Source organism: Hippopotamus amphibius, chromosome 6 (genome assembly GCF_030028045.1).
Source record: "Hippopotamus amphibius kiboko isolate mHipAmp2 chromosome 6, mHipAmp2.hap2, whole genome shotgun sequence".
Classification (NCBI taxonomy): Eukaryota; Metazoa; Chordata; class Mammalia; order Artiodactyla; family Hippopotamidae; genus Hippopotamus; species Hippopotamus amphibius.
Window position 1 is genome coordinate 158336469 of NC_080191.1, and position 27316 is coordinate 158363784.

The 27316-nt window shown below is 43.0% G+C and overlaps 1 protein-coding gene across 1 annotated transcript in view; it reads right to left on the reverse strand.

Annotated features, from left to right (window-relative positions):
• Positions 1-27316, reverse strand: part of LAMP3 (lysosomal associated membrane protein 3) — a 47811-nt gene that overhangs the window by 4662 nt on the left and 15833 nt on the right. Inside the window, exons 3-6 of the mRNA XM_057738086.1 lie at positions 22533-23275; positions 21316-21444; positions 11750-11807; positions 8535-8705 (exon numbers count right to left, since the gene is read on the reverse strand). Coding sequence (XP_057594069.1) covers positions 8535-8705; positions 11750-11807; positions 21316-21444; positions 22533-23275 — 1101 coding nt within the window. The remainder of the gene's footprint in view (positions 1-8534; positions 8706-11749; positions 11808-21315; positions 21445-22532; positions 23276-27316) is intronic.

Below are 27316 nucleotides of genomic sequence, written 5' to 3' on the forward strand. Positions count from 1 at the left end.
CATTTGTTTTCTGTACATATGTGTGTATGCGTTCGCGTGTGTGTGTGTGTACTCGTGTATGCTTAAAGAAAAATCATATTTTTAAAAATGATATATGCTCATTAAAAATAATTAAAATGATTTAGAAAGCACAAGTAAAAAAGAAAAAACCAATCTCCTGAAAACCACCTACATAGAAATTATCATTGGTAAAACATTGACAAATTATTTCAGGTGTCTTTCTTTACAACTATAAGAATAGATGAGTAGAAAAATAAATAGAAGTGGTTTTATCAAAATGGGATTATACAAATGTTATTTTAACCAAAATTGTTCATTTTAATGTTACTTAAATTTCACAGAAGAAAAAAATCTAAAACAAAACTAAAGGAAATCCTGCACTTCAAACAAATGTGTCTTTCTCATGGGAAATATTATTGCATAAAAGGATCTCTTAAAGATTCAAAGAAGAGATAAAAATATACAAATAAAAAATAAATGATTATGAAATGCATTGAGGTTATAAAATAAATTAGAGACATATTTTCTAAACTGTGTTTCCAATTAGACATTATCTATTGATTCTGTTTTGAAAGATAAACACTAACAGATTCATTTCTATTTCTATTCTTCCCAACTCAAACTCTGAATAGCTATACATATTTTTAGAAACATTGTTCAGGTTTACAATATTTAAATTCTATCTCATAATTCCTATAGTTTCTAAATATTTGTTTCAAATATAGAACACATTCACTATTTGAAGTCAAAATAATACAAATTGCTGTACACTGAGAAGTTTCACTTCCACCCTGTGCCATCTTCTTTTTTTTATACAATTATAATTTTTTGATGCCATCTTCTTAGTTTCCCTTGCCAATATTAGATAACTACTTAGTTTCTTATATATTTCCAATGTTCCTGATATAGGCAAAAGTGAAAATATACTTTATTTCCCATTTTTCTCACTATTATACATTTTTAATTTAACAATATATTTTGGATAACTTTCCTTATATGCTCTTGTTCTAACATATATGCTCTTATTCTTTTTTTAGAACTGTACAGTTTTCTGTTGTGGGATGTATTTGCCCCAGATTGAGGAACATTTGGTTTGTTCTTAATCTGTTGATATTACAAATAATTCTGTGATGAATAACCATGTACATATACCATCTCATATATGAGAAGGAATGATAAAATCTCAGATCCCTCATTGTTTAATGCTTTTTATATTTAATTCTTCAAATAGATAAAACGCCTTTAAAAAGAAAAAAAACTCTGCTTTCTCTATTCCTGAGAGATGTTTGCTGATATTCTTGTTTGTAATACGGCTTCTCTCTGATCAATTTCATAGTCAAGCTGTAGCTTTAAGAAGAGCTCATTGGTTCTGTATCCCTTGAAGTATTTCATGTTTGAGGATATCTGTCTTTTAACTTTTAACTCAAATAATATTTTGGGGCCACACTTCCACTTAGGATTTTGTAGACATTGGTCTATTGTTTGCCGGATTGAAATGTTATTGTAGAGAAAACAGATCAATTTTTTTTACCTTTTATAGGTGATTTGCTTTTTTAAGGGGAAAGGGGAGTTTGTATGTCTAAATAATTCTTTAGCTTTAAAATTCTATGGCTTACATTGGATATATCTTAATGTTAAGCTTTCTGTATCAGGCTTTTTTTTTTTTCCAGGATACATTGTGCACTTTCAATCTGCAACTTCAATTATTTATTTTAAGGAAAACCTTTTAAATCATCAAATATATCATCTTTTTATTTTTGAACTCTGTACTTCTGTGGCACCAGTTATCCTTATTTTAGATGATCTGAATAGCTTTCATACCTAGCAGCTTCCCTATAATGTTATAATCTTAATTTTTATCTGCATTAACTGATTATCTCATTCTTTTGCTCTATGAAGATAATTCAGTTTTCAGCTCTATCTATTTCTGCCTTTTACTATTTCCATTTATTATGTAAGCGTGTTGCTTTGATGCTCAATTTGTTTTCTTAGGAGTGAAATTCCTATTCACCTCACTCTTTCAGTATAACTTCTCTATGAGCTCTGGTTATATGGAATTCACATACTTAAGTGATCCTCAGCAAAAAACCAATTGACAAGTTTCTCTCTGTTCCTTGAGTTAGGTTTTCTTTGTATTTTATCAACTATATTTCTTTCAAACCCACTCCTTTAATTTTTAAAAATTGTGGTAAAATATACACAACATAAAATTTACCATTTTAATTGTTTTAAAGTGTACACTTCAGGGACATTATGTACATTCACGTTTTTGTGCAACCATCACCACTAACCATCTCCAGAACTTTTTTCATCTTGCAAAATGAAAACTCTGAACCCATAATTAGTTCAGTCTTATATTATTCTTACTGAGATTTTGCTGCAGTAATTTTACGTAGTGGTCACGTAGTTTGTTTTCCTCTTGCTCATTTCCCGTTGAGCTATTTGGATTCTTTTTCTTTCCTATACCTTGGGAACTAGCTACAGCCTGGGGGTGTCCTCCGGTTTGGGGCTGGCTCCCTAGTTTGTTTCCATCACTCTGCGTTTATTCAGCCTTGTCTCTGCAGTAATTTTCATTACTCCCAGTTTGAAGAGATGCAGGATCCTAGTTCCCCAACCAAGGATCGAACCCGTGCCCCCTGCATTAGAAGCACGGAGTCTTAACTGCTCTTTTCCTCCAGTTTTAGGAATGGTAGTAAGCGTTTACAGGATGTTTTTCTTTCACCGTATGGCTTTTTGGGGTCGGTGTATTGGGGAGGCAGGGTTAGAACCCCACTTAGCTGCCCCTCTCCACGCTTCCTCTGAGTCATATCTTTGTTGCTCATCAGTTTAAAACATTTATTGCATTATTGCATATGTCTTTTTGACTGCTACTGGTGATTTAACAAAAATTTTCCCCTCCTCAATCTATTAGGTAATGAGGAAGAAAAATCCTGTGAGGAAAATTCTAGTTACTATTTTAACTCCAATTTTTCATTTCATATATTTCTGTAGTGCTTAAAATTTTTTTTCACAACCTACATGTATTTCTTTTGTTCTCATTTTTTTCTTAAAAATTAAGAAATAGTAGTGAAGTATATAACCATTTTAAACAGTTTAGGAAGCAAAACCAAAATTCAGGCACACATTGATACACATTTGTTAATCAATGTTTGTTTTGTATGTAATTCATACATCATTCTTTATTCACATTATCATTGTGAAAACTTAGAAACAATAAATACATTCCCAGTAATAACAGTTAAGTAAATTACTGTGTCATGTTGATAGCATATTCAGGCTGGCAGCCACAGTAATGACACTTTGCCCTTCTAGCAGCACGGAGAAATGCTTATGGAACTGGGTAAAGAGGATACCAAACTGTGTCCTCTGTGTGCTTCCAGTTTGTAAAGCAATATTCTTAAGAAGGAGATACAGTTGCCCCTTGAAGGACACCAGTTTGAACTGCACAGGTCTACTTATAGGCAGGTTTTTTCCAATATTAAATCCTATAGTACTACTCTATCCACGGTGGTTGAGGAACACGGGTACAGAGGGTACCACCTAAACAGACAGCCAACTCTGTTACACACACAGATTTTCAGCTGCAGGACGGTGGGTGCCCCAACGACCCCCAGCATCACTCAAGGGTCAACTGTACATCAAAATTAACAATGGATCGGGTACCTCCAGGTGGCATTAGTGAAGGTTTCCACCGTCTCTAGGTAGGTTGCAGAGAGAGGTGTAAATTCAGGAGTCCTACTGTCAGCAGAAGGGAGAAATTGCGTTGAAACCAGCTGGACAGGCAAGCAGCAGAAGAGCCAAAGCAAGGGGTCCGTGCTGCCAGAGAGCATCAGAGGCCGCTGGTGAGGCTTCCCAGACTCCTTCACAGCAGCCTCCTGACCCGACCTCAGAAAGGAACAAGCAAGCGCTCTGCAGTAAGCCTTGCAGCCCTAAGAGACAACTTGGAGGTAACACAGGGTGGGGTTGGGGGGGACCCCAGAGGACGGAGGAGGCCTTCCAGATGCTCAGTTTACCACAGTCTCCATCCCAGCACTTTCCCCTTGGGGACCCTCCTGAGACATCACTGCAATAGTGGGCAGAACTGTGAGGCAATAATGCAACTGGGCATTTATTTACTAATCATTCAAAGGAAACCTGCGTTCTTTTCATTTACTATAATGTTAAATCAAAGCATCTTTAACGATAATTGGTGTGGGGCAAGGGGTAGATCATAGGAGGCCAAGCAGCAGCTGTCACTCCAAAGAACTCACTGACGATGATAGAAAGGAAAATTAAACGCAAGGGAACTGCCTTATCCCACTCTTCTTGATTTTAATTTGACATCATTTTCCAACTGCTGTGAGAGAAATTTCTGTACTAGAACCTTCCTTTAGTCATTCTACAGGGTGAATAAACAGCCCGAGCCCTGTGTGCCGTATAGAACCTAACAAGCACACCTGAGGTTGAACTGCAAACGGGAGTCTGGCACGGGTACTGGCTGACACCTGCGGGAGGGAGGAGATGGAGAAAGATGGCATCTCTCCAGGGCCAAGCCCTTGCTTTTCAAGCCGAGTCACTTCTGGGAACACTGGGTCCTCACATCCCAGATTTGCATCAACACCTCCTGCAGTAAGGAGGAAGCAGGAACGTCCTCCCCCTCCAGCCACCTTCAAGGGCTCTTGAAGCACTCTCGAAGCTGCTGTGTGCCCTCCCCAACCCCTCACTTCTGAGAAGGCAGAGAGAGCTAAGATACCTCAAAAGGAAAGCCGTACACATCCTAGATAAGCCGTGGCTATAGACTAATTGCCAACTTTCATAAACTTCCTGTTAAAAATAATGAACAGTACCTCTGGGGAAACACAAGAACAGTTTCTGTTAGTAAAAGCAGTTAAAAACATCCAGAAGTCCACTGCTCACCCCTTTCTCTGAAATAACAACCCCGGTTCTGCTATTTAAACAGTCAACATAATAGAAAATCATGAATAACATTCTAAGCCACGTTTTAATAGAATTTTTCCTCCAGACACCAACCACTCCCAATCAGGAATTTTCTGGTTTACCATTTTTTTTTTTTTTGGCAAGTGTCTGCTAAAAAAGTAGAGTGGGTAATCATTTGGGTGGATTTACCTCTTCTCGCCATTTCTGATTGTTGGGATGCTTTGCCTCCCCCTCCCCCTCCAAAAAATGGCGCGAGTTAACACATCTACAAGGATAGACTAATGTCAAAGAAAAATAGAGATAAATCAGAAAAAAGATGTTAAGAAGGCAGACAAAAAATGAAGGTGAAGGAATTGGAGAAGTAACATTTATTAAGCCTCTTTTGTTTGTCAAGATCTTTGGTATATTCTTTACATTAAAAAATGTTGGGACGTTTTCTAGTTGTTTTTTTTTTTTTTTTTTTTTTTTTTACTAATAATACATTCTAAAAAGTATCTTCAGTCAACCTTAAAAAAAAAAGTCTATCAAGACCAGTGGTAATTTAAGTAAATCAGGAGTTGGGCAAAATCCAGGAGTTTAAAATCACTTTAGAATTTATTTTGAAATGGATTGGTTTTTTAAAAGTAAAATAAGTAAACAAAAATTTTTTAAGTAAAAAAAGTAAAACAATTTAAAAGTAAAAAAAATGTTTTTTAAAAAACTGCATATTGAGACTCTTAAAAGTGTGTAAGAAAAAGCAGTGCAATCCTGCCTTTGGTTGTTTGCTTTCTCCTTCTCGTAAGGACCCTGCTCACATCCCCACCTCTTGTCTCTCATTCTCGCGGCCAGGCCTGTATTATCAGGTGTGGGTGATGGAACCCGAGCCCATACGGCCTGGGAAGAAGTGGGGTGGGGGCTACCTTGTAGCTCGCCGTGATGGCCTTTGGTGGAAAGCTGGTTTCCTGATCGGATTGGGAGAGTGGGCCAGCAACTAGGAAAACTGATCCCTTCACTTCAGGCTAAATATGCAGCCAGCATTCGCAAGCCCTTAACCTTGCACATTTTGAGGAAGGTGGGGCTTTACACGCGTTCATATCCTCTACTGGGCCTCTTTCTGGTCACCAGGCATGCTGTTAGCAAAATGCCAAGCAGTCCTGCGATACTCAGGCCCACAGCCACAGGGATTTCTCTCCTGTTTCTGTCACTGAAGCATTCGTCCGCTGTAATTGAAGTCAAAGCAACAGGTGTTACAGGCTGGTCACAATGCTGGGAATTGATACTGTCCCTGCCCACCTCGGCTTCAAAGAGAAGGAAACTGCGTGAGAGATGTCGCTGCTGGGCCTGTCCCTGCTTCCTCAGATGCACAAACGGGTGAAGGCCAGAAGGGAAGGGGTTACTGCAAAGGCCTGAAACTCGTAGTGCCTGTGATCACTTAAGGGCTGTCTTACACTGCAGATCTCTGGGCCTCACACCCAAGCAATCTTGATTCAGTAGGTTGGAGCTGGGGCCCAGGTGATTGTGTTGCAGCTGGGAGGCAGATCCAACTTTGAGAAACACAGGTTTGGTCTACAGGGTCAGGATCAGAAGCGTGTCTTGATTCTCAAGCCAGGGTAATAAGCCTGGGAGCCTTGTTTCCCAACTTCGGAAACACGGACCTGCACCAAATCATGTGGTCAAAGTTTTCTATTTAAACTCTGTGTTTCTTGAAAGGGCTGCTGGACACCCTGGGCGTATGGTACCAAAGAGCGCTTTTGCAGGCTCTGAGATTTTAGAGAGAAGGGTTGAGAAGGGGGTCAGGAGCCTACTGTTTGGGATGACCGTTCTCTTAGACAAGGCTGAGCGTTTACACTTGCTGGACTCCTCTCCAGTTCTCCAAGCCTCTGTTGAAGAGTCAGCCATGGGTCAGGACTCCTGTGACCCCCCTCCCTGCTACGCTGTGTTCCTCACACCTTCCCCTGCACTCCCATGGCCTTTTGTACTTATGCCTTTTATCATGCCACATTGTCTGGGAACTTTTATATTTTAACTTGCTTTTTTCCCCCTCTTCTCTTACTCTCTGGTAGAAAACATTATTTACAGGATGACATATGATTTCACATTTGAGCATCTTTAGTGAAATTTGAGGCACAAAGACTGGGAACAAAGAGCTGAGCTGAAGCAGGGATGGTGGAATGAACAAGAGAGATATTTTGGAGGTAAAATTGACAGGGTTTTGTGACTATTTAAATGAGAGGGCGAGGGAGGGAAAGGAAAAAATGAAAAGATAGCTTTCTACATCTCCTCGTGAGCACTGCTATTAGCAGGCCAGGTGTGCTGCTGAAAGGTTTTTATTTCTCACCACTGCCACTGAGAGGTTTCCCAGACCTGCTTACTTCCTTCTATATACAGGTTCTGAGGGGGAGGAAGAGCAAGTGTGTGCCTTATTTTTAAGACCCATGATTAAAAACAGAGGTTTTTCAAGACTTCATAATACGTTTTTAAAAGTTTCCCAAATTGCATATTTTGAGATAAGATGACAAAGTGGGGGCAATACCTACTAGCAAATTTTAACATTTAATCTTAGGACTGCGCTAAAGGTCCAAAATGAAGATAGAGATTGTAGGACTCAGACAAAGCCTACAGAAATCAGGGAACACAAGGCAAGTAACACTTTAATACTTCCTTTGCTAAATGCTTTCCACCAAGTGTATCAGAAGTTTCCCACAGACACATTTTCAACTTTACAGTGGAATTCAAATAGAAATCAGACTACATGTTATATAAATTTAATGTAGAGCTACACTTCTAGCTAAATCTATTTTTGATAGCTGAGAAGTACTCATAATGTCATTGACTTATTATGAGAGAGATGTTTTAGAAACTGAAGTTCAACTTCTGCCCATATGTAGAAATCCTTGTAATACTATTATCCTGGGGGCGGGGGTGGGGGGAAGTGCTTTTTTGTAAAGTCACCTGGGATGCCCCTGGCCTTCTTGCTATGACCTGCTTCCTTCTGCGGTGGTAAAAACCCAAAGCAGAAGTTGCATGGAAACTAAGACTAACTATGAGGAAGCACTAGTTGGGTGGAAGAACTTGGGTTTGAGAAGAGGGCATCCAACAGAGTATATTTCTGTCTACAATTATCACATCTTTCTCTTTTTCCTCCAAAAGTAGGAAAGAATCTATTCTGAAATCTTGAATTTTAGACATCACTCATACTCAGAATTTTTAAAGTGTTCTCAAAAGACATCTGAGTTTACCAGTACACAACAGCTTCTTCAGGGGAGGTTACCAATGGAGTTTTCTGACTTTTTGATTGATTGATGGATTGATTGATTGAGAGAGAGAGAGAGAGAGAGAGTGTGTGTGTGTGTTTAATGAGTCAGAATGTATATTTTGGTCAGGCAAGAAGAATGTATTCTGCTGTGGGAGGGCAGTGGACACGAGTGGGTTAAGGTGTCTGATTTGGAGGTTGGTATTGACTCATACAATGGTGGCAGGGAGGGCTGGCCAGAGAAACAACCCTGAGCTTGGTGGAATCACACTGTTCTAGGATGTTCGTGTGATTCTTGTCCCTTTGAAAGCTTCAAACAAAAACAACTTGAAACTACCCCTGGGTCTCAGAAGTTTGTTTGCAACATGATGAACCCTTAACTTACCATTTCCAAAGTGGTCATCTTCAAAATCAAAGGCTTGAAGTTGGACATTCATTGTTTTCAGTTGAAGGTGGTCTGAGAGCTGGACGCTCTGTGCACTCACACACTTGAAGGAATGCCCGACCACAGTCTCAAACAACAGCATTGCACTTTTCCTGCCCTGGTAAACCTTCTCTGAAAACACAAAGGTGAGAAATACCAACATGTTAAGAATCCTGGCAGATATCCATTGAGCCCCAGCTGTGGCTGGGCGGCCCATGTGCAGTTAAATGGCCTTCCTTAGATGTGGCTCTCTGGAGTTCTGACACATTTGCCTCATGAAATGTCACCCTGGTGCTCTCTGGGGACTTTTTCCTGGTGTTCCACTTGCAGTATATGGGGGCAATCTCACATAAATTAGAATATGATGACATTGAAATAAAAACTTTTTGGTATCTTTTCTTCAGTTATTTTAAATCATTGGGGGCAGAGTTGGTGAGCTCTATTGTCAACACTTGGGCACAAAAAAGTGCCCACAAAAACTCCAGAAATAAAAGTAAGATTGTTCTCTGAGACAAAAATCACATGAACTTGTAATGAATCAGAGCAGAGACATTCAAAGTTACCAAGCAGACTATTTGCATGTCACCACACTGAATGCATTAATATACCAAAAGGAAGGACTAAGCCCACCATTGGGAAGGGTTGTTGCATCATTCACAGAAGCATAGAGAAGGGAGAGGCCCATCTCCATCCATCTGATTGCTGCTGGCAGAGAAGGATCTGCTCAAGGACTGGCCCTGTCTCATGAGAGGTACACCTTTTTCAAGGAGTTGAATGCTTCAAGGCACATGGGTTTAAATATTTCAATCATTTGATAACTCCATTTGCTCTAATTCCATCCACCAGGCACCCTTCCGAGTATACTTTGGCTTCTCGAATGGGAGAAAATTGAGTGGCCAGAGGATGCAACTGTCTGGTCACCCTGCAGTTACAATAAGAAACAGTAGCATATAAATGAACACACTGACATTTTGATTTTATACATCAGTTTCATGACCTTGGTTTAATATCAGTTTCCTTGAAGAGATAACCACTACGGTGTCATGAGAGCTTCCAGGGCTGAGGACCAGACTATGGACCTCAGTGAATTCACTCATGGCTGTTAGTGAGGGAGCCGGGAAGTTCCTTCCTCTCCTGCCGCTGTGGGTGTGTTCACTTGCATCTGAGAAAACATGCCACACTGAGGGTCAGGAGCTGTGTAAGAACTTGATGGGCATTTTCCTGTTTAATTCTCATAGTAATTTCCTGAGATAGGTACTACTGTCACCATTTTACAGGTGAGGGGACAGGCTTGAAAACATTTGCCTATGATTATACAGCCAGTAAGTGTTATTTGGACTCAAGCTGCCTGATTCCAGAGCTTGTTATCTTAACCCCTATGCTGTTGTGTCTCCTGCCTATAACTGTAGTATATACTGTAGACGCCTACATTTGCACATGCAAACGTCCTACGCGATGTGCTGAATTATCCATGAACACTACCATATTTTGTGTTACATCCTGGGGGAGTCTACTACCACCACCTGTACTAACGATTGCCACAATCTTTGCCACTATAACTACAACTAACTACTGTTACTCATACCACCACCACCACCACCACCACCGTTGACATGAAAATTATCATTACTATGAGTATGACAGTTTCTGCTGCCACTGCTGAGCCTTAAGCATGGGGACCTAGAATTATTTTATCCCCTCCCTCAGCCTCTCAATTAATTTCTAGCCTGACTTTCCCTTCTGCCCCTTGAGACATTACTACCCTATTAATAGCTAAAATTTGGTCCATACCCAGTGATAACATTAGCTGATTTATGTTAGCATGCACAATATTTATTCCCCAGTCAGTATGACGAGACTCGTCTAAGTGAGTTAACGCATGTGAAAATGTCAACTGTGATGTCTTACTTAGATTTAACTGATAACCACTGCCAACAACTTTTTGAGCAATGTCAATGTACTATTGCTAATATTTAAAATAGATGCACCTTCACATTTTCATTTCTTGGCAACTTTCTTTACTATAAGTTCCTTAATTGATAAAATAATAAGTTTAAGCCAGTCAAAAGAATTTTGAAGAGGAGAAAAGAGATGTGAAAAACCCTTGGTGCAGTACTTGGCACGGAGGAGGCGCTCACTGACAGTATGTAATCTAAGTTTAAGCTTTCTGGAGAAACATTTGAGGCCCCTGAGAAACTCCCTCAACTTGACTGGGAGCATCACTTTCCTAGAAGTGAACATTGTAGGAGTTCTTTCAACTTGCTCTACTTTGGGTAATTTTTCATACAGCAACCAAAGTGAACCTTTGTGAATATAAACCTGATATATCACTTGCCTACACCAACCCCTCCAGCAGCATCTTTTCACACTTTAGAATAAAATCCAAAGTCCTCACCCTGTCTTGCCCACAGGCTCTCTGTGCTCTGGCCTGGCTGCCCCTCAGACTTCACTGGCTGCTTTGCCCGCTCTCTCTGGCACGCTGGTCCCTCCTGGTCCTTGAGCACTCTAGCAAGCTCACTCCTTAGAGGCTGTGCACCTGTAGTTCCGGCCACTTGGAAAGAGCTTCCCCAGACCCAGATGTCCCCAAATGGGGATAGCTCTCTGCTCAAACCTCACCTCTTCAGAGAGACCTTTCTCCCTGATTTCCCTAATACCCCTTCCGGTCCTATCCACCCCCCACCCTGCTTATGTTTGCTCATAGAATTTAGCGCTATTTAACTGTATATTGTAATTTAATGTATCTGTTTATGGTCCTCTCCCCACTTCTAGAATGAATGTAAGCTCCATGAGGGCAGGGACCATATGTTTAGATAATTATGGATCCCCAGTACATATTACAGGGCTTGGTACCTAGCAGGTACCATACTTAGAATGAATACATGATTCCAAGAGTATAGAATAAACTGCATCATTAACAGCAAATCTGTCCAAAAGTCACTCAACTCTATTGCTGCTGAAAATGATATTTGACACTATGTAGCCAACTTGCTTCATGAGCAGACAAGCAGACTGAAGCACACAGAGATGTATCAATAGTAAGTTCCTGCAAAGTTACCTTGCTGGCTACTCTTTTGGTCTGTTTCTCAAAGACAGCATCACAGATTAGCAAGATGAAAAATGAGCTAACCAGAAACATAGCATCATTGCTGGTGGAACAGGCTTCTCCAACTACTTACCTGGATTTGAGATGCTCAAATAGGCTCCCACCTCACTGATATAATATGAGTTTTCATCCTGTAAAACAGCAGTGTGTCAATTTCTGGGTAATCTCTGTTTTTATGTTTATGATCCTAGTTTACAGACTGTTTAGGCAGGACTCCAGCTATTAAATCATTGACATGGGGGTTTGGGGTATGTTGGTATGGAGCCATAATTGTGTTTGAAAATTTCCAAAAAAGTAAATACATCACACAATAAATAACTGATAAGTAATGGCTTGCCCCTGGCTGAAAATTTCTCTACTGCATACTTGTTGCTAGAGCCTGCAATTCAAATTCCACTGGCACAATCTGAGTCCCTTCAGCTGGGCCAAGTTCCCCCCTGTTAAAATGCAAATTACATCTAGAAGGTGGATGGATTGGGGCTGGCATATAGTAAGCCCTATTAGTAATGATTATCTTAGAGCTGGGATTCAAACTGAGAGCACTCATCCTTAAGGCTACTGTGGGTCGATTGGATGGGGTCCACAAACTCCCTGGGAAAAACAGTGTATGCAAAATTGTCTGTGGATTTTCCTGGATACGATATGAATTGCTTTAAACAGATTAATGGGTTCAAGTCTCCTAAATGGTTAGATGGGGCCATGAAGGATTTTGGAAAGAAATGGTTAACCCTGAGATTACTGGCTGTTCTCTAGAAGAGGACCCCAAGTTGTTGTGTTCAGAATTATAAAGCAGTGCTCCACATTTTAGCCAAGGATTGTCCTTCTGGAAAAACAAAACAAACTAAAAAACCCTACAGAATAGCCCTATAGCTTCCTGAGAGACTCAGGGTATTTAACATTAAAAGGAAATGAATTGAGATTTGAAAGGGTAAGTTGGAAAAGGAGTTTTTATTTTTAAAGTAGCTGATTTACAGCGTTATTGCTTTTAAACATTCATTAGAAAACTATCCATAAGTAAGAGTTGCCAAAAATGGTAGAGCAACCACAATCAGAAGCTGAAATTGAATTACTTTTAGTAGTCATTAAAGGAATTTAACAATAATAATCTTGGCCACATTCTAGTCCATTTACATATTATTTGTGGACGAAAGGATGATTCCTTACACAATAAGGGTTCCGGAAATACAAACTGTTCCAGTGAGGTCACTGCAATTGATGCACTGAACTCTGGATCCTACAGTTCACTGAAGCACCTCCACATGCTGGCTTCTTACCCCGTGCCAGGTGCTGCACCTTATTTAATCCCCACAACAACTAGGAGAAGAAATGGAGGCTCAGTGACTTGCCCAAGTCACAGCCCTAACTGATGGCAAGGGAAGATATGACCCCAAGCCACCTGGCTACTCTTTAACTTCTATTTTTTCCATTGCAGACCAGGCATTGCTCCAGTCCTGGGGGAAGAGTAAGACCCAGATGCCTCATTTAAGGTGCTCAGTCTTGGGTCTCAAAGACAAGTTGGACAACGTGCTTGGACCATCCATTTGTTTTAGAGAAAAACAACTGTGACCCGGGTCCTTCTTGAGTTGCTTTCACATACGATCCCTGCCCCACCCCCCTTTTCTTTCTTGATGCGGTGCAGCTTGTGGGATCTTAGTTCCCCAACCAGGGATCTAACACAGGCCCTCAGCAGGGCAAGTGCAGAGTCCTAACCATTGGACAACCAGGGAATTCCCAGGTTATTCTTTACTCGGGGTCCCTTTTAGCATAAGAGAGACCTGTACGTCAGGGCCCACAGTCACTCTTATAAGACCCCTGCCCCATCCTAAGGGCAGAGAGAATCCATTGAAGAGTTTTAAGTAGGGCAGTGATATGAGGGCTTTGTTTTTGGAAATTGCTTGGGCTGCAGCAGGAAACTGATTTAAGGAGCAGCAGGAGAGCAGTGATGGGGCCAGCTCTGCTGCTCCATGGGAGACCTCCTGGAGACTTCCCTCTCCCGTGGCAGTTCCTAGATCTATCCTCGCTGAAATGAAAAGTTGCTTTGTATTTCTTTAAGGGTTTTACAGTTTACTAAGTGCATTTTTCTGCCTTCTTTGATCCTCACAACAACCCACTGAGGCAAAATAAATGTTCTCAGCCCATTTTACAGCTGAGAACAAAGAGGCTCAGAGGAGGTAGACGTCTACCTCTGATTCACATTGTTTGTAGGTGAGACAAAGCAAGATCTTGTCTACAGGATCTTGCTCTACATTTTCCTTCATGGGATATGTGGTTATAGAGAAAAAAATAGTTGTGCAGGAACTTTCTTTCACATTCCCTGAAATGTAGTTGCCTATATATAATCTATAGGAAGCAAGGTGGGCTATATCATTTGTGAGCCTAGTTCAAAATAAAAATGCAAGACCAAAAATCATTAAGAGGACTTCCCTGTTGGTGCAGTGGTTGAGAATCCGCTTGCCAATGTGGGGGACACGGGTTCAATCCCTGATCCAGGAAGATCCCACATGCCTTGGAGCAACTAACCCTGTGCGCCACTACTGAGTCTGCACTCCATAGCCAGCAGCCACAACTACTGAGCCCACATGCCACAACTACTTAAGTCTGCATGCCTAGAGCCCATGCTCCACAACAAGAGAAGCCTGTACACCGCAATGAAGAATACCCCCTGCTCTCCACAACTAGAGAAAGCCTGAACACAGCAACAAAGACCCAATGCAGCCAAAAAAAAAAAAAAAAAATCATTAAGGATTCCAAGAGGGGAGGTAAAACATTAAAGTAAGCATGGGCCCTCCCAGCTGCATGCTGTGACAAGAAAGGCTGTTCCTGCTCCACCAGAACTGGTGCTTTATAGGGCTAATGCCCAAGGCGAGGTCTTCCAAAACAGATGGCAGTGCTCACACTCACTGCAAGTTTCTCTCATGATGTAACAGGACAGAATCTGGAACCTATATCCAGGTTTCCTTCTATTTTGACTGAGTCAAAATTAGCCAAAATGTTGACTGGCACTGAGCTGCTGCCCATCTTCATGGTGAAGGAAGAGCATTTTTTAGGTGCACTTATATAAACAAAAGATCAGCAGAATGTTTAGTTTCCTTGAGATGCCAAGTGTTACATAATGTAGGCTGCTGATAGCAGAGGTTTCTGTGGAGTTGTGTTAAAGAAAATAAAATTGCCTTTTATTGAAACTAGAGCAAAGCCTGTTTTTTTTAGACTTGGAAATTCAGAATTTGGCCTAATGTGAATGGTAGCAGGGCTGAGGTTTATTCTATATGCGGGGTTGGCATGTTTTTTGCTGTCAAGAGCCATCTGGTAAATAGTTTAGGCTTTGTGGGTCTTTGTAGCATCCACTCAACTCTACCATTCTAGCACAAAAGCAGCCAGAGATGACACGTACACAAAATGAGTGTGGCCATATTCCCAAAAAACTTCACTTATGGACACTAAAATTTGAGTTTTATATGATTTCCATGTGTCACAGAATATTCTTTTTTTTTTTTTCTCCAAGCATTAAAGAATGTAAAGGCCATTCTTAGCTTGTGGACTGTACATTTTTTCTGGTGGCAGGCTGGATTTGGTTGGGGGGCGTGGGAGGGTCACAGCTTGTTGACTCCTAGGCTACAACATCAGTGAAAAACAAGGTTGCTGAACAAATCAGTTGGTTATGAAATGTTATAAAGAGAGTGGTTAACCTCCTATTTGGGAGAATAAAGTATTGCTAAGAATTGTTAAACACTATTTTAAATAGTACGTCTTTGTTCCCATGTAACCTAGTTTGAGTCGTTGAATCTTTGTGAACATTCCAAAAATTTAATTTTTTTTACTTATTCAGTAGAAGAATGGGGACAACAGTAACAGGACTTACCTCATAGGTTGATGGGAGGATTAAATGAAGGAATCATATAAAAAACTTATCACAAAATCTTCACTCAAACTTTAACTGGTGTTGCGAACAACAGTAATAAAAAGATTTCCCCTTCCCAGTAAACCTCTCTCCTTGAGCTCAAGTGATAATTTGTATCTATCTCCTAGAGCTCAGATCCACCACAAACAGAAAGACAGAGCAAGCCAGTGAGCTAAGCTTAGCTAGCCGTGTGAATGAAAGATCGAAGCTGAAACCTCAGCTCTCAGGGATGGGAATGGGGTGGATACAGAGGAGGGCAGCGGTGAGGGAGATCGAGAGCTTCAAGCAGGTGTCAGATTTAACCCAAACCCAAGGGAAATTACATGCCACACATTATGCAATTTATAGTGTCTGCTTTCTCCTTTGACACCCACGGGTTATTCTCTGCCAGATGTTTTTCTCATTTGGGGTTGAGGTCAGAGAGTGACAAATATCTACCATGACAGATAATTGAAGACAAAGTAAAGATCCTTTGAGTACCCGTCAGCATTGACAAAAGGGGCCCAAGGACCCCTCATAGCCGAATATGGTACTTTAGCACGCATAGCACGTCCATTTGAATGGACCGTTAGCAAAAGTCCCATCTCACAACTCAACCAATGGCTGCTGACAATGTGGCTCCTAAAGAGAACTCTGCAATATCTCACCAAAAAGATCTTAATTCAAGGGACTTAAACATCCTTCTTAGCAAAGGACAGGGTCCAGAGCAATCCAACCAGTCAAGCCTGCCCAGAAAGGCAGCATGACGACAACCGACCACAGGCCCAATGTTCTCTCTTCAACTTCCGCAAAATGTATTGTGGGAGTCTCACAGTCACAGATGTTGAGGATGTGAACATCAATCAGGCCTTTTTTGTTCAATGTTGTCACAACTTCATCAAGAAATCTCTGCTCTGGAAACAGAGACTTAGAGAACGAAATCTAAGTGTATCGGGGAGGGATAGTTAGGGAGTTTGGGACTGACATGTACACACTACTATATTTAAAATGGATAATCAACAAGGACCTACTGTATAGCACAGGGAACTCTGCTCAATATTATGTAACAACCTAAATGGGAAAATAATTTGAAAAAGAATAGATACATATATATGTAAAACTGAATCTTTTTGCTGTACACCCAAAACTAACACAAAATTGTTAATCAACTACACTCCAATATAAAATTAAGAAGAGGGCTTCCTAGGTGGCGCAGTGGTTGAGAATCTGCCTGCCAACGCGGGGGACACGGTTTCGATCCCTGCTCCAGGAGGATCCCACATGCCTCGGAGCAACTAAGCCCGTGTGCCAAAAAACAAAACAAAACAAAACAAAAAAAATTAAGAAGAAAAAAAAAAAGAAAAAGAAAGAAATCTCTGCTCTGAATGTCACAAAAGGAAGCCAAAGAGGCTGTTTCCTTACAGCTGCTGATCTACTTTTTGGCAACTCGGCCCAGAGTTCTCTGTGAAAATTAGATTCACTCCTTTATGGATTCATTTGCTAAAAATATACTATGTATAAAGTCAGGGCTGGGCACTAGAGAGAGGAATGCACATAAGTCAAAGACTTGCCTTCAAGATGGCAAAATGTGTGGTAAATGCATTAACGGAGGTCAGGGAATATATGGAGGGTCAGGAAACCAAGAAAAGAAAGTGTCCTAGTTTTACCTGGGATGGAGGCTGGGATTGGGGTGGGGAGACTTCATAGGATGAAGATGAATTGATAACTCATCTCAAAGGATGAATTACGGGTGGGAGGGGCATTCCAAGCAGAGGGAACCCCACAATGGAAAACAGGGCAGGAAATGGTGCCACACACTTGGGAAGTTCTAAACAGCACATCCTGAGGGTGTTAACATTTGAACAGTGATAACAGTTCTCAGGAGTCTACAAGCTAAGAGGGCTCTGAATGCCCCTGAAAGGCTCTGGGGAAATAGCAGGTGGTGGGCACTATTCGATTCCAGACCTGGGCTGGCCAACTCACTGCCTTGCCCTGGTGCTTCTCCTTCCTGGTGAGTCATTTCTCCCAGGTCCCAGAGCCAGCACCGGAGGTGTGCACTGCCCTTTCAACCAGATGGACGAGAAAGGGGTAGGGCTGAGAACAGAAACATGAACTCTACACAAAGTTACTCAAAGATGTTTTTAAAACAAACTATCCTTCAAAACAAGGAAGTTGTGGGGAGTGGGGGAAAGGAGATATATGTATCTTGCAGCTGAAGGGTCTGAACAACTTTCAGCACGGTCACCTCAATCAAATGAGACACTGACATGGAAACGCTCAGTTCTTTAAAAAATCAAACTGAGAGAAATGAGAAAGGAAACCCACCTCTCCAGATGCCACGCTCAGCATTTTCACATACGCCAGCCCAGTTCACCCTCACTGTGGCCTAACAAAATAGGTTCTGGTTAGCCCCATCTTATGGTGGAGGAAACTAAGGCTCAGAGAGAGAACTGGTGACTTGCCTACGGTCACATAGAAATGAGACGGATAAGTCAAGTCTTGCCTGAACAACAACATCAACATCAGGAAGCAAGTTTTTCTTTACATTTCTGTCATTGGCAGTATTTCAATTTTAAAAACTACAAATCATTGTACATGATTTGAAACCTCAAACTACAGCCTATATTTCTTTCATTTCTCCCATTATGTCCAGCTCAGCGTTGGGGACAAAGTAGGTGCTCAGTAAATTCTCATTGATAAAATGGCTCACAACTCAGTCTTGCTAATCAGCATCCATTCATCATTCTACAGCTTGGTTCTCGTTTATAACATCTACTATGTTGTAACTAACATGTATTCCTATGTTCAAAGGCTCTCTTCTTCTCTAGATCACGGCTGCTCAACAAGGGATGACTCTGCCCCTGGAGGGACATTTAGCGATGTCTGGAGACATTTGGGGTTGTCACAGCTGGGGCTGGGTGTGGTTACTGGCATCTAGCAGGTAGTGACCAGGGACGCTGCTCGAGGTCCCACAAGGCGCAGGGCAGCCCCTGCCACCAAGACTTGTTTTCACCCAAGTGTTAACACTGTTGCTGTTGAGAAGCACTGGTGTAGAAGCTAGCACCATGTGAAAAATGCTTGACCAAACTGTTGAGGCCATTTCTCTTGTGGAAGAATCTCAATGACTTTCCTGCCTAAATGCATTTCACATAGCTCACCTGTGAGGGCAGAAGGCACAGTGCTGGGATCCACAGGCCAAAGCGGGCCCACAGCTGTTTTGTTTGGCCAACAGAGTGTTCAAATTAAAAAAAAAAAAAAAATGTGTGGCCAACACTTAAAGTCATGTGCTTTCATAAAAAAGATCGGGGTTTCTGCCTTCTCTTGAACAATCCGTGTTGACAAACACTGGTCTCTTATTACCAGCTGATAGAGATGATGTGTAAACTATTTAATGGGCACAGTAGGGTGGCGGCCGCTCAAGGCACCCCACCACCCAGAATGAACACCTGCCACAGAGGACAGTGACAGTCCCGAGGGCTCGCTGCCAGCCCCGCCCCGGCCCCACCAGCTGGATCCCGGGAGCGGCTGCCCCCTCCGGGGAGGATGGGCACGCCCGACGGCCCCCGCTTGTCCCCTCGCTGCTGAGGCTTCCCCTTGGCATCTCACGCTTGCCACTTGTCACCTCCAACATTTCTCGTATGCAGACTTAATGGGAAAATAAAGTCTTCACCAAAAGTGGGAAAATACAATCAAAGGACTGCCTGTTTCAAGGAAAAAGACATGTTTACTTTTTCACTACTTCACTCATTAAGTTCTATGCTTAGCCCCTGTAATCTGTGGGTTTGTGACCACTCTTTTGGCTTAAACAACTTCTCTTTTAAAATGCAGAAATTCCCCAGACGGGCTAAGGCTGGGGGGAACGTTTACATTCTACGAGCCTCTTTGCTTTCTCTTGGGGCACAGCTGGGGTCCGCTGCGCGGGGAATTGGTGCTGGGAGTGGGAGTGAACAAGGTGAGTTTGGCTGGTGAGACTCGGGCAAAGCAGCCGTTGCAACACGTGGGGCTGCGGACTGAGAGCGGCTCACCCTGCTCCTTCCCGAAGGTGGAGTAGGGCCGGGAGGCCCTGCTGGTCCTTCCAGCTCTACTGGACACTCATTTCCTGTCCACCCTCTGGAGGCACAGAGGATTTCCAGAAAGCCTGGGATTCGGCGCTTGGGTGGGGCTTAATCATGTAGAGTCCAGCCTGAAGGCATTTTCCCAGGAGACAGAGGAAAGCAGCAAAAAAAAAGACACTGAAAGTTACCGAGAAGCTCCTGCTTGTGGTTCTGCCCACGGCTTGGCAGCCGTGGCCACTGTGCGCCTCACACAAACACTGGAGGTTTCGGACGCCTCTCTGTAGGCAGTTATTCACAGGGGCAGTGGTCTGGGTGGGATCCAGCTCTAAACCGAAGCATAAATGCTTTTGCTTATCCTCTGCCATTTTGCTAAAGTGACTTTTAAAACAAATCCCTGACACCTTTTTAGGTTAACATCAGTTGTGCGGGATTAGAGCATTTACTATGGCCCGAATGGTCTGCTGGTGAAGGACTCTGTTTGTTTCCATTTGGTACTGAAAGGAAACCACCGACTTCTCAGGTGCATCTCTACCTTAAGGAGAAAAGTATGCATGAGGAGGATAAAGCCTATGAGACCAAGTCAATAACAACAACAACAACAATAATAACAACTCCATGCAATAAAGACCATTGCATGTACCATGCACTGTGCTAGATGGCTTACGTATACCATTTCTAATTTTCCCAAGGGTCCCGCTAAGTAGCTATCATTAGTTCCATTTTCTAGATGAGGAAACGCCCCAACTAGTCTAAGCTCAGGCAGCTAGTAAGGATTACGGCTGAGAGTCAGTCTTGATTTGTGTGATGCCAAAGTCTGTGTCATTGCTCTCCAAGATCTGCTCACCAAGCCTCTCTGACTTCAGGCGTCGTGTTAGACAGGTAAGAAGGAGGCCCACGTGGAGTCCCAGCTGCAAGGATCCCCTTGGCTCATTTGAAAGACACTTTGGGGCAAGCAGGGGCAAGTCTCTCCTTTGAGAAGGGGATGACCATCACTGTGTCCCCAAGACATTTGCCCATTTCAGTCACGGTAACCACAGTTACTGGCTCTTAAGCATCCACGTTCCACGTGTTGGACAAAGCTCTTTCCAGGAAGGATCTTTAATTCCTTTCCCCCCGTTTTTCTAATAATAATTTTAAAGAAAAGCTCAAACAGGTTAAGTTGCCTGCCTGATGTCACAAGGAGAACGAGTGACAGAGTCTGACCTCATGACCGTGTCCTCCCACTCTACTCCATTGCCAGCCCCTTCCGAGTTATGGCCTGGAAAACCCAGTGCCTGGGTTAGTCCCTGAATTCTGCCTTCTGTGGTCGGAAAGAACCCATTGTGACATTAACTTTGGTCTCAGAGTAATCCTGTTTCTTTGTGCCCACTGGGAATTTCTGTGGGTCTGTTCATCGGTACAACTTCCTCCTTTGGGTGGTTTGCAAACGGCACTGCGGCCAGATTCCCCAAGGCCACGTCTCCCCCAAAAGCCCTTCTTGGGCTGCACAGAGGAAGCTGAAGAGGGAAGAAAGCAAATAGAAGATGTTGACACTTGCCTCCTCTCCATTTCCGTGACCCTCATTCTTATCAGAGAATATCTCGAAAGCCTCTGAGGTCTGTTTCCCCTGGAACTTAAAGTGAAGTGTGGGATTGCACCACCGGGCCCCAGGGTGAGGGACAGGGAAAGCGAAGCGAGAGGTGGTTAGTGTTGGGAGCTCAGCCTCACCTTGGTAAATGTGAGATTCACAAATCCGCCCTGGAAATTCAAGAGAAGGTTGGATTTTTGGAAGCCACAGTTTCCAGAGGCTTGGGTTGCATTGGGGTCGATGTTGAAGTATTTCTGAGGTGAAAAAACCTAAATCAAATAAAATAGATCGGCTCAATGAAATGTGGAAGAAAACTCTACCTGGGACACCAGAAGCACGGGCTAGTAAGCAAGCCTGAAACTCCAGGCTAGTGGGTGTTCACTGCACAATTTCAAAGTCCCTGGAAGACACCTCTCATTTCCAAACTGTTACATTTACAAGATATTTTAAAAGAAGGAGTGCTCTCACAGAGAGAAGGTCCTTGATAGATAATTCATGGCAGGTATATTCTTTTTTTTTTTTTTTTTTGAACTTTTATTAATTAACATACAATAAACTGCATATATTTAAAGTGTACAATTTGATAGTTTTTTGTTTATTAGTAATGTATATATGGCGATCCCAATCTCCTAATTCATCCGACTCAACCTCTCCCCGACCCCCCACTTTCCCTCCTTGGTGTCCATATGTTTGTTCTCTACAATGGCAGGTATATTCTTGATAAATTTCTTAATTTTCGTTCAATCAAACATGTTGGGCACTACAGGAAAGGTTTTGGTATCTAACGTACTTCTGTTTCAAATAAAAACCTGAATGTGGACGTTTTACTTGAAATCATAAAAACTGTGTAAAAAAAAGGAGGAATTTTTATAGTGATTCTTTCGGTAAATCAAATAATCTTAGCCCCACTCCCCCCCCACCCCTCCAATCTTCTCGTTAACCTGGATTTTTCACATTAATGTCACAGTTGGCTGGAACCGCGGAGACCATCTAATGCAAACCTGCCATTTCACAGGGAAGTTGCGGAGGCTCGGAAGTGATCCAGAGGGGCAGGGCCAGGCGGGGGTCACCACTGGACACACCCCAGCCCTCTGCCCATGGTGGCTCAAGGCGAGGGGTGCACATATTTAAAATTTTGGTGTGTGCCTGCCTTCACTCATACAGGCACTACCGGTGTCTCTTTTTGTCTGTATTCTAAAACAGCTCCACCTCCTAGTGAAGCACCTTGCAGAAAGAGGGGCTCACAGATATTTATTTCATTACAAGATACAGGATGCAGGGGAACGTTCATGTTTAGCAAGGCGCTCCCCACTCAAACTTTTTGAAGCCATGTTATAGCCCTATGGCCCTGACTTACCGACTCCGTGTCTTGAACTGCCAGCTCTAGCCCCATCTCTGCTTTGATGCAGAGCTTGCTTCCGTTTAGAACTTGATAAGTTCCCGTCTTGGCTGATGACGGCTGAGGGGCAAGGGTGGGCCTGGGGGCCACGGTGGCAGGTGAGGCCGTTGGGGTTGTATTGTGTGCGGCTGTGGTTGGCCCTGGGCTGTGGGTGGGTTGAGTAGGCTTCGGACTGGTTGTGCTGTTGTGTGGGGAGGTGGACAACGCTGCTGGAAGGGTGGTCTGGGTACTGAGTTGGGTGGTTTTCCCGGTCGTATGGCTGACAGTCGGCGGCCTGGTGCCGGTCGTGTGGGCTGCTGAGGTGCTGGTGGGTCGTGATGGACCGGGGCCTGCGCTGGGGCTGACCGTGGCCTCAGTGACTGGAGCAGCTGTGTGTGACTTGTTGCTTGTGGCCAGGGTTGTGATTCGGGTGTGGACTGTTGGGCTGGTGGACGGGGTGCTGTTTGTAGTTACCAGGGAAGTTGTTGCTAGAGGTTTCATGGATGTGTGTGTGGTTAGGGTCTCAGAGCTGGATGTCGTGGCAGCTCTTTGAGAGGCAACATGACCATCGGTTGATCTCGCTGCTGAAGTCTTGTTAGGCATGTAGTTAGCTGGCTGCAGGAGTGGAGGTTCTACTGTAGCCTGTACTGTTGCAGGTGGAGAATAGCCTGTGATTTCTGGAATCACTTTTGCTCCCATATGACTGCCATAATGCAAAATCACTGCAAATTAGGAAACAACAATGTTAATATATCAACTAATAGCTCACATTAGTGAGCCCCTCCCCCACTCCCACTTTCACGTTTCATTAAAAATGAACATGCATATTTACATTCGGGGGAAATTTACAAGGATATAACAGTGAAGTGAAGGTCACTCAAAATTCTACCACGAGGCCACAATTTTAACATTTTGGTTGCACCCATGTCTTTACCGGGTTGTGATCATACTGGAAATATTCTTCCCCTTTATCTGCATGGGGTGTGGTACTAACACCCTAGTGAGCACATTCAGCTAGTTATCTAAGCATCAACGCCTCTTCATTTTCCATCTTCAAATGTGAATCCAGATAGTTCCTGGGTAGAGTGTATTCCTGGGTAGGGTGCTGCTAGGATGACCTGACAAAGCTGGGATAGCATGAATGAGAGTAATAGACATTTACATAGAGTTGTACAGTTTTCACAGAATCATATAATCCCAGGTTTGAAAGGGACCTTAAAGATTATCTAGTACAAACCCTAACCTGATGTGTGAATTGCACCGTTGCATATTTGCCACAATGTTCAGCCAATCTATGCCTCCAACGACAAGAGATTCAGTTCCCTTCCATTTTTAACTTTGCCATCAGTTTTCTAAATGTAGCCCAGTTTCTGTCCTTCCCTTACTTAACCTTCAGAGTGGCCCAGACTTTTCCAACTAAGAAATGAAATTAATCCATAAGTGCTCTGATATATCTGGTGTGCTGGCCTTCATGGTTTGGCTGAAATGTCAGCTCCTCAAAGAACTTTCCTGTTCTCCCCACAGAAAACAGCTCCCCATCCCCACGATTCTCCACCGCAGTGTTACATTCACTGCCTTCACTGCACTAATCACAACCCGTAATTATATAAGGGGATGGTATTCAACTATTTAACAATAAGCCTGGCCAGACAGTGTGTACCAGTAGACTATCAGCCCTGATTATATGTTTATTTATGGATTGTGCATCTCTCCCACTAGATTAAAAGCAACCTCAAGGTGGGAACCTGGCTATTTTATTTACCACCAGCGCCTGTGCACAGAAGGTATTCGGTGGGTAGAGCACTATTAAGCATGCCCAGAGTGTGTGTTATCGTCATAGGTTCTCTCCTGGGCCGTCCCTTCAGGGCTGAAGGCCTCTGACTCTTTTTCAACCAGAATAGTTCTATCCTTGTCTTCTTCCAAGCACAGAGCAAGCCAGAAAGTGGACAACTACAGATGACGTCCCTTGAGAGCTTATGCAGGTACACGGAGAGATGGCACTCTCTCTTCCACACTATGATTGCATTGTGTTTACGCACTGTATTCACTGTATTCCCTGGAGCTGAGCTGCCCAGTGCTGGGCAGTGACTTGGAAAAATACTGGGACAAGGGAAAGACGGTCACTCTAAGCTGGTGTTTATAGAGTCCTGAATTTCATGTCTAATTAAAATCATCCATAAACTCCTTTCCTCTCTTCTCTCTTTCATCCAATATATTTCTAGGTAGGTACTTTCCCCATAATAAGAACAATAAACATTCCAAGTTCCTGAATGCTTACTACATGCAGGCCTCAGGTCAAGGGTCATCTTTCACCAGCTCTTCTCAAAAACCCTCTGATAGGTACTAATCTTTATCTGTCTTTCAGATGAGGAAACTCAGGTTTAGAAAATTCTATTAACTTGACCATAATCACACAACTAGTAAATTATGGAGTTGAGACGCAAGCCCCGGTCTGAACCAAAGCCTGCCCTTGGATCTGGGGATGGGTGGAGGTGGTGTGCACTACGGGGAAGAACGGTGAGCGATGACACAAAAGCAGGGGAGAGAAGAAGAGGCGAGTGCCTCTTCAATGACCCCAATTCACTAAACCCTCTTACTGGTGTCCTCAGGGAGGCTTTCAAAGGGCCACATGCTAAAACCGTAAGTATTGTCCGGAAGAAAAGGCTAACTTTAAGCCCAGTAGTAACACTTATAAATTATTTCTGCACAGCGGGTTTGTAAAATGGGAAAGAAAAAAAAGTAACAGTTCCAAATGCCTTTGATAACCTTTAAAGAAGACATTATTAATGACATTAAGTTCCGTGAGAGTATTACAAAAGTCTTTTTTGTATCTAAAATGTTTACTTGGACAATTGAAATGTATGATATTTGAGAATTGTAGATTTTATGGGCTGTAGGTTTACTTTGCAAATTTTTGCAAAATCGTATGTGGAGACTTTATGCCCATACTGTATAGCTTGGAGCAAGATTTTTCCTTTCAAGATTGTTATGAAGATTGACAGTCGTTGAAGGTTTATTTTCATAATTCATTTGGACTGAACCTGAATTGCTGTTTTGTGGGTCAAGAACCCAATGGGAATCCCATTAGATTCATATTATTACTATAAAGACACGGAATTCACTCCCAGATGTGGTATCTAGGAATATCTTATAGTAAAAAGCAAAGATTGCTGCAGAGAACTCTGGGAGACTGGGAACCACCTGCCTTTTGCTCTCCTGGAAGATTAGGTCCTTGATAAAATCCCACTGTGTACAGCTTATGCTTATGAACTAAAGCAAATATTCTCAGTTGAGTAGAATTTCCTCAACTGCGTAGCGCACACTTTCAAAGGGAGAGCCTTCCTCACAATGCGATTAGAACTCCTCTCTCAGCAGTAATGAATGAACTCAAATAAGGGAAAAAAGCACACTGGCCATTCATGAATGCACAGCACCCCGAACAGGACAAGAAGGCCCGTGGTACCCTGTCAAGTATGCTTGGTATATAGGAAGTCTTTGTGAGGTGTCTGGAGGTGATGGTGTCTCCATATGGTATGTGACTTTGTGGTGGACGGAAGCCTGGGCTGGTAGGTGGCAGGACCACAAGTGACCTAAAGTGACAGAGTGTGTTACAATTAAACACGTCTGGGAAATGTTGTTCTAATATTCTTTTCCTTCTCCACTCTGGTCCTTCCCCTCCTCTCTTCATCTCCCTGTAGGAATATGGGGTATAAAAGATGGGCAGGTGATTAGATGGAAATTTGACAGGGGTAGCTATGCTGTGCATTGAAATATGTCCCAGAAAGTTCATATGTTTGCTGGGTACTCAACGGAAATAATACTCTGAAAAATACTCTGTTTCACAAAATCTATGCTTATGACCACATGTATATGACCAATCTTGGTCAAAACTGGGTAATCGTTTTTAAATGTGATCTTTACCCCCCAACCCCCCTCCAGAGGTTTAGTCAAGTTCACTGGTCTGTCTGAGACCCACAAAGAGGGCAGTGAGTGGAAGCAGGAGCAGGGCACAGCTCAGACTCTCCGGATCCTCCTTCTACTCTAAGAACACAGCCTGAAATCCACATGCTGCTCTGCCAAGCTCCCACCCCCAGAACCTCAGCATCTCCTCTCCAGGGTTCAAGAGACCCAGCAAATGAGTACCCCAGAGCCTTAGCCCCTTGTCTGTACTCCTCTAGATGGTGAACTGCAGGGAGGAGTGTGCGAAGGAGGAGCTGAGAGATAGCTCATCCGCCAGGCCTTGGGAGAGCCAGTGACCACACAAGGACCGCTTCTTTAGGCATTTCCCAGACAGTTGGGCCTTCCCAGAGAGCCTTAGTTTGGTTTCTCTGCCACACCCAATCCAGTAGATACATAGGAGCCTCCTCTTAGCTCAGCTCCAGGCCAGGCACTGGGGGTAGGTCTTTTTTCTCAGGATCTCAAAGCCTTGTGAGGCAGACACAGAAATGGACTACATATTCTTAGTGTGACAGGTGTTATTATTGAAGCAGGTCCTGAGTGCTATGGGGTGGGGTGGGGAATCCAATACAAGGAGAAATTCTTCAGGCAGACAAGAAAGTAGATGGTAACCTGCAGGCAGGAGGAAGAGTATGTGCAAAGGCACAGGAGCTTCAGAGCCTGGTATGTCTGCAGAACAGTAAGGGAGGCAGCATGATGGGAACATGGGAGGGTGTGGGGAAGGGGGCGGGGCCAGGTGGAGGGCCAGCAGGGAGCAGGCCTGGCAGGTCTTAGAGGCCACACTTTGCAGAGGTCTAAGGGACCCA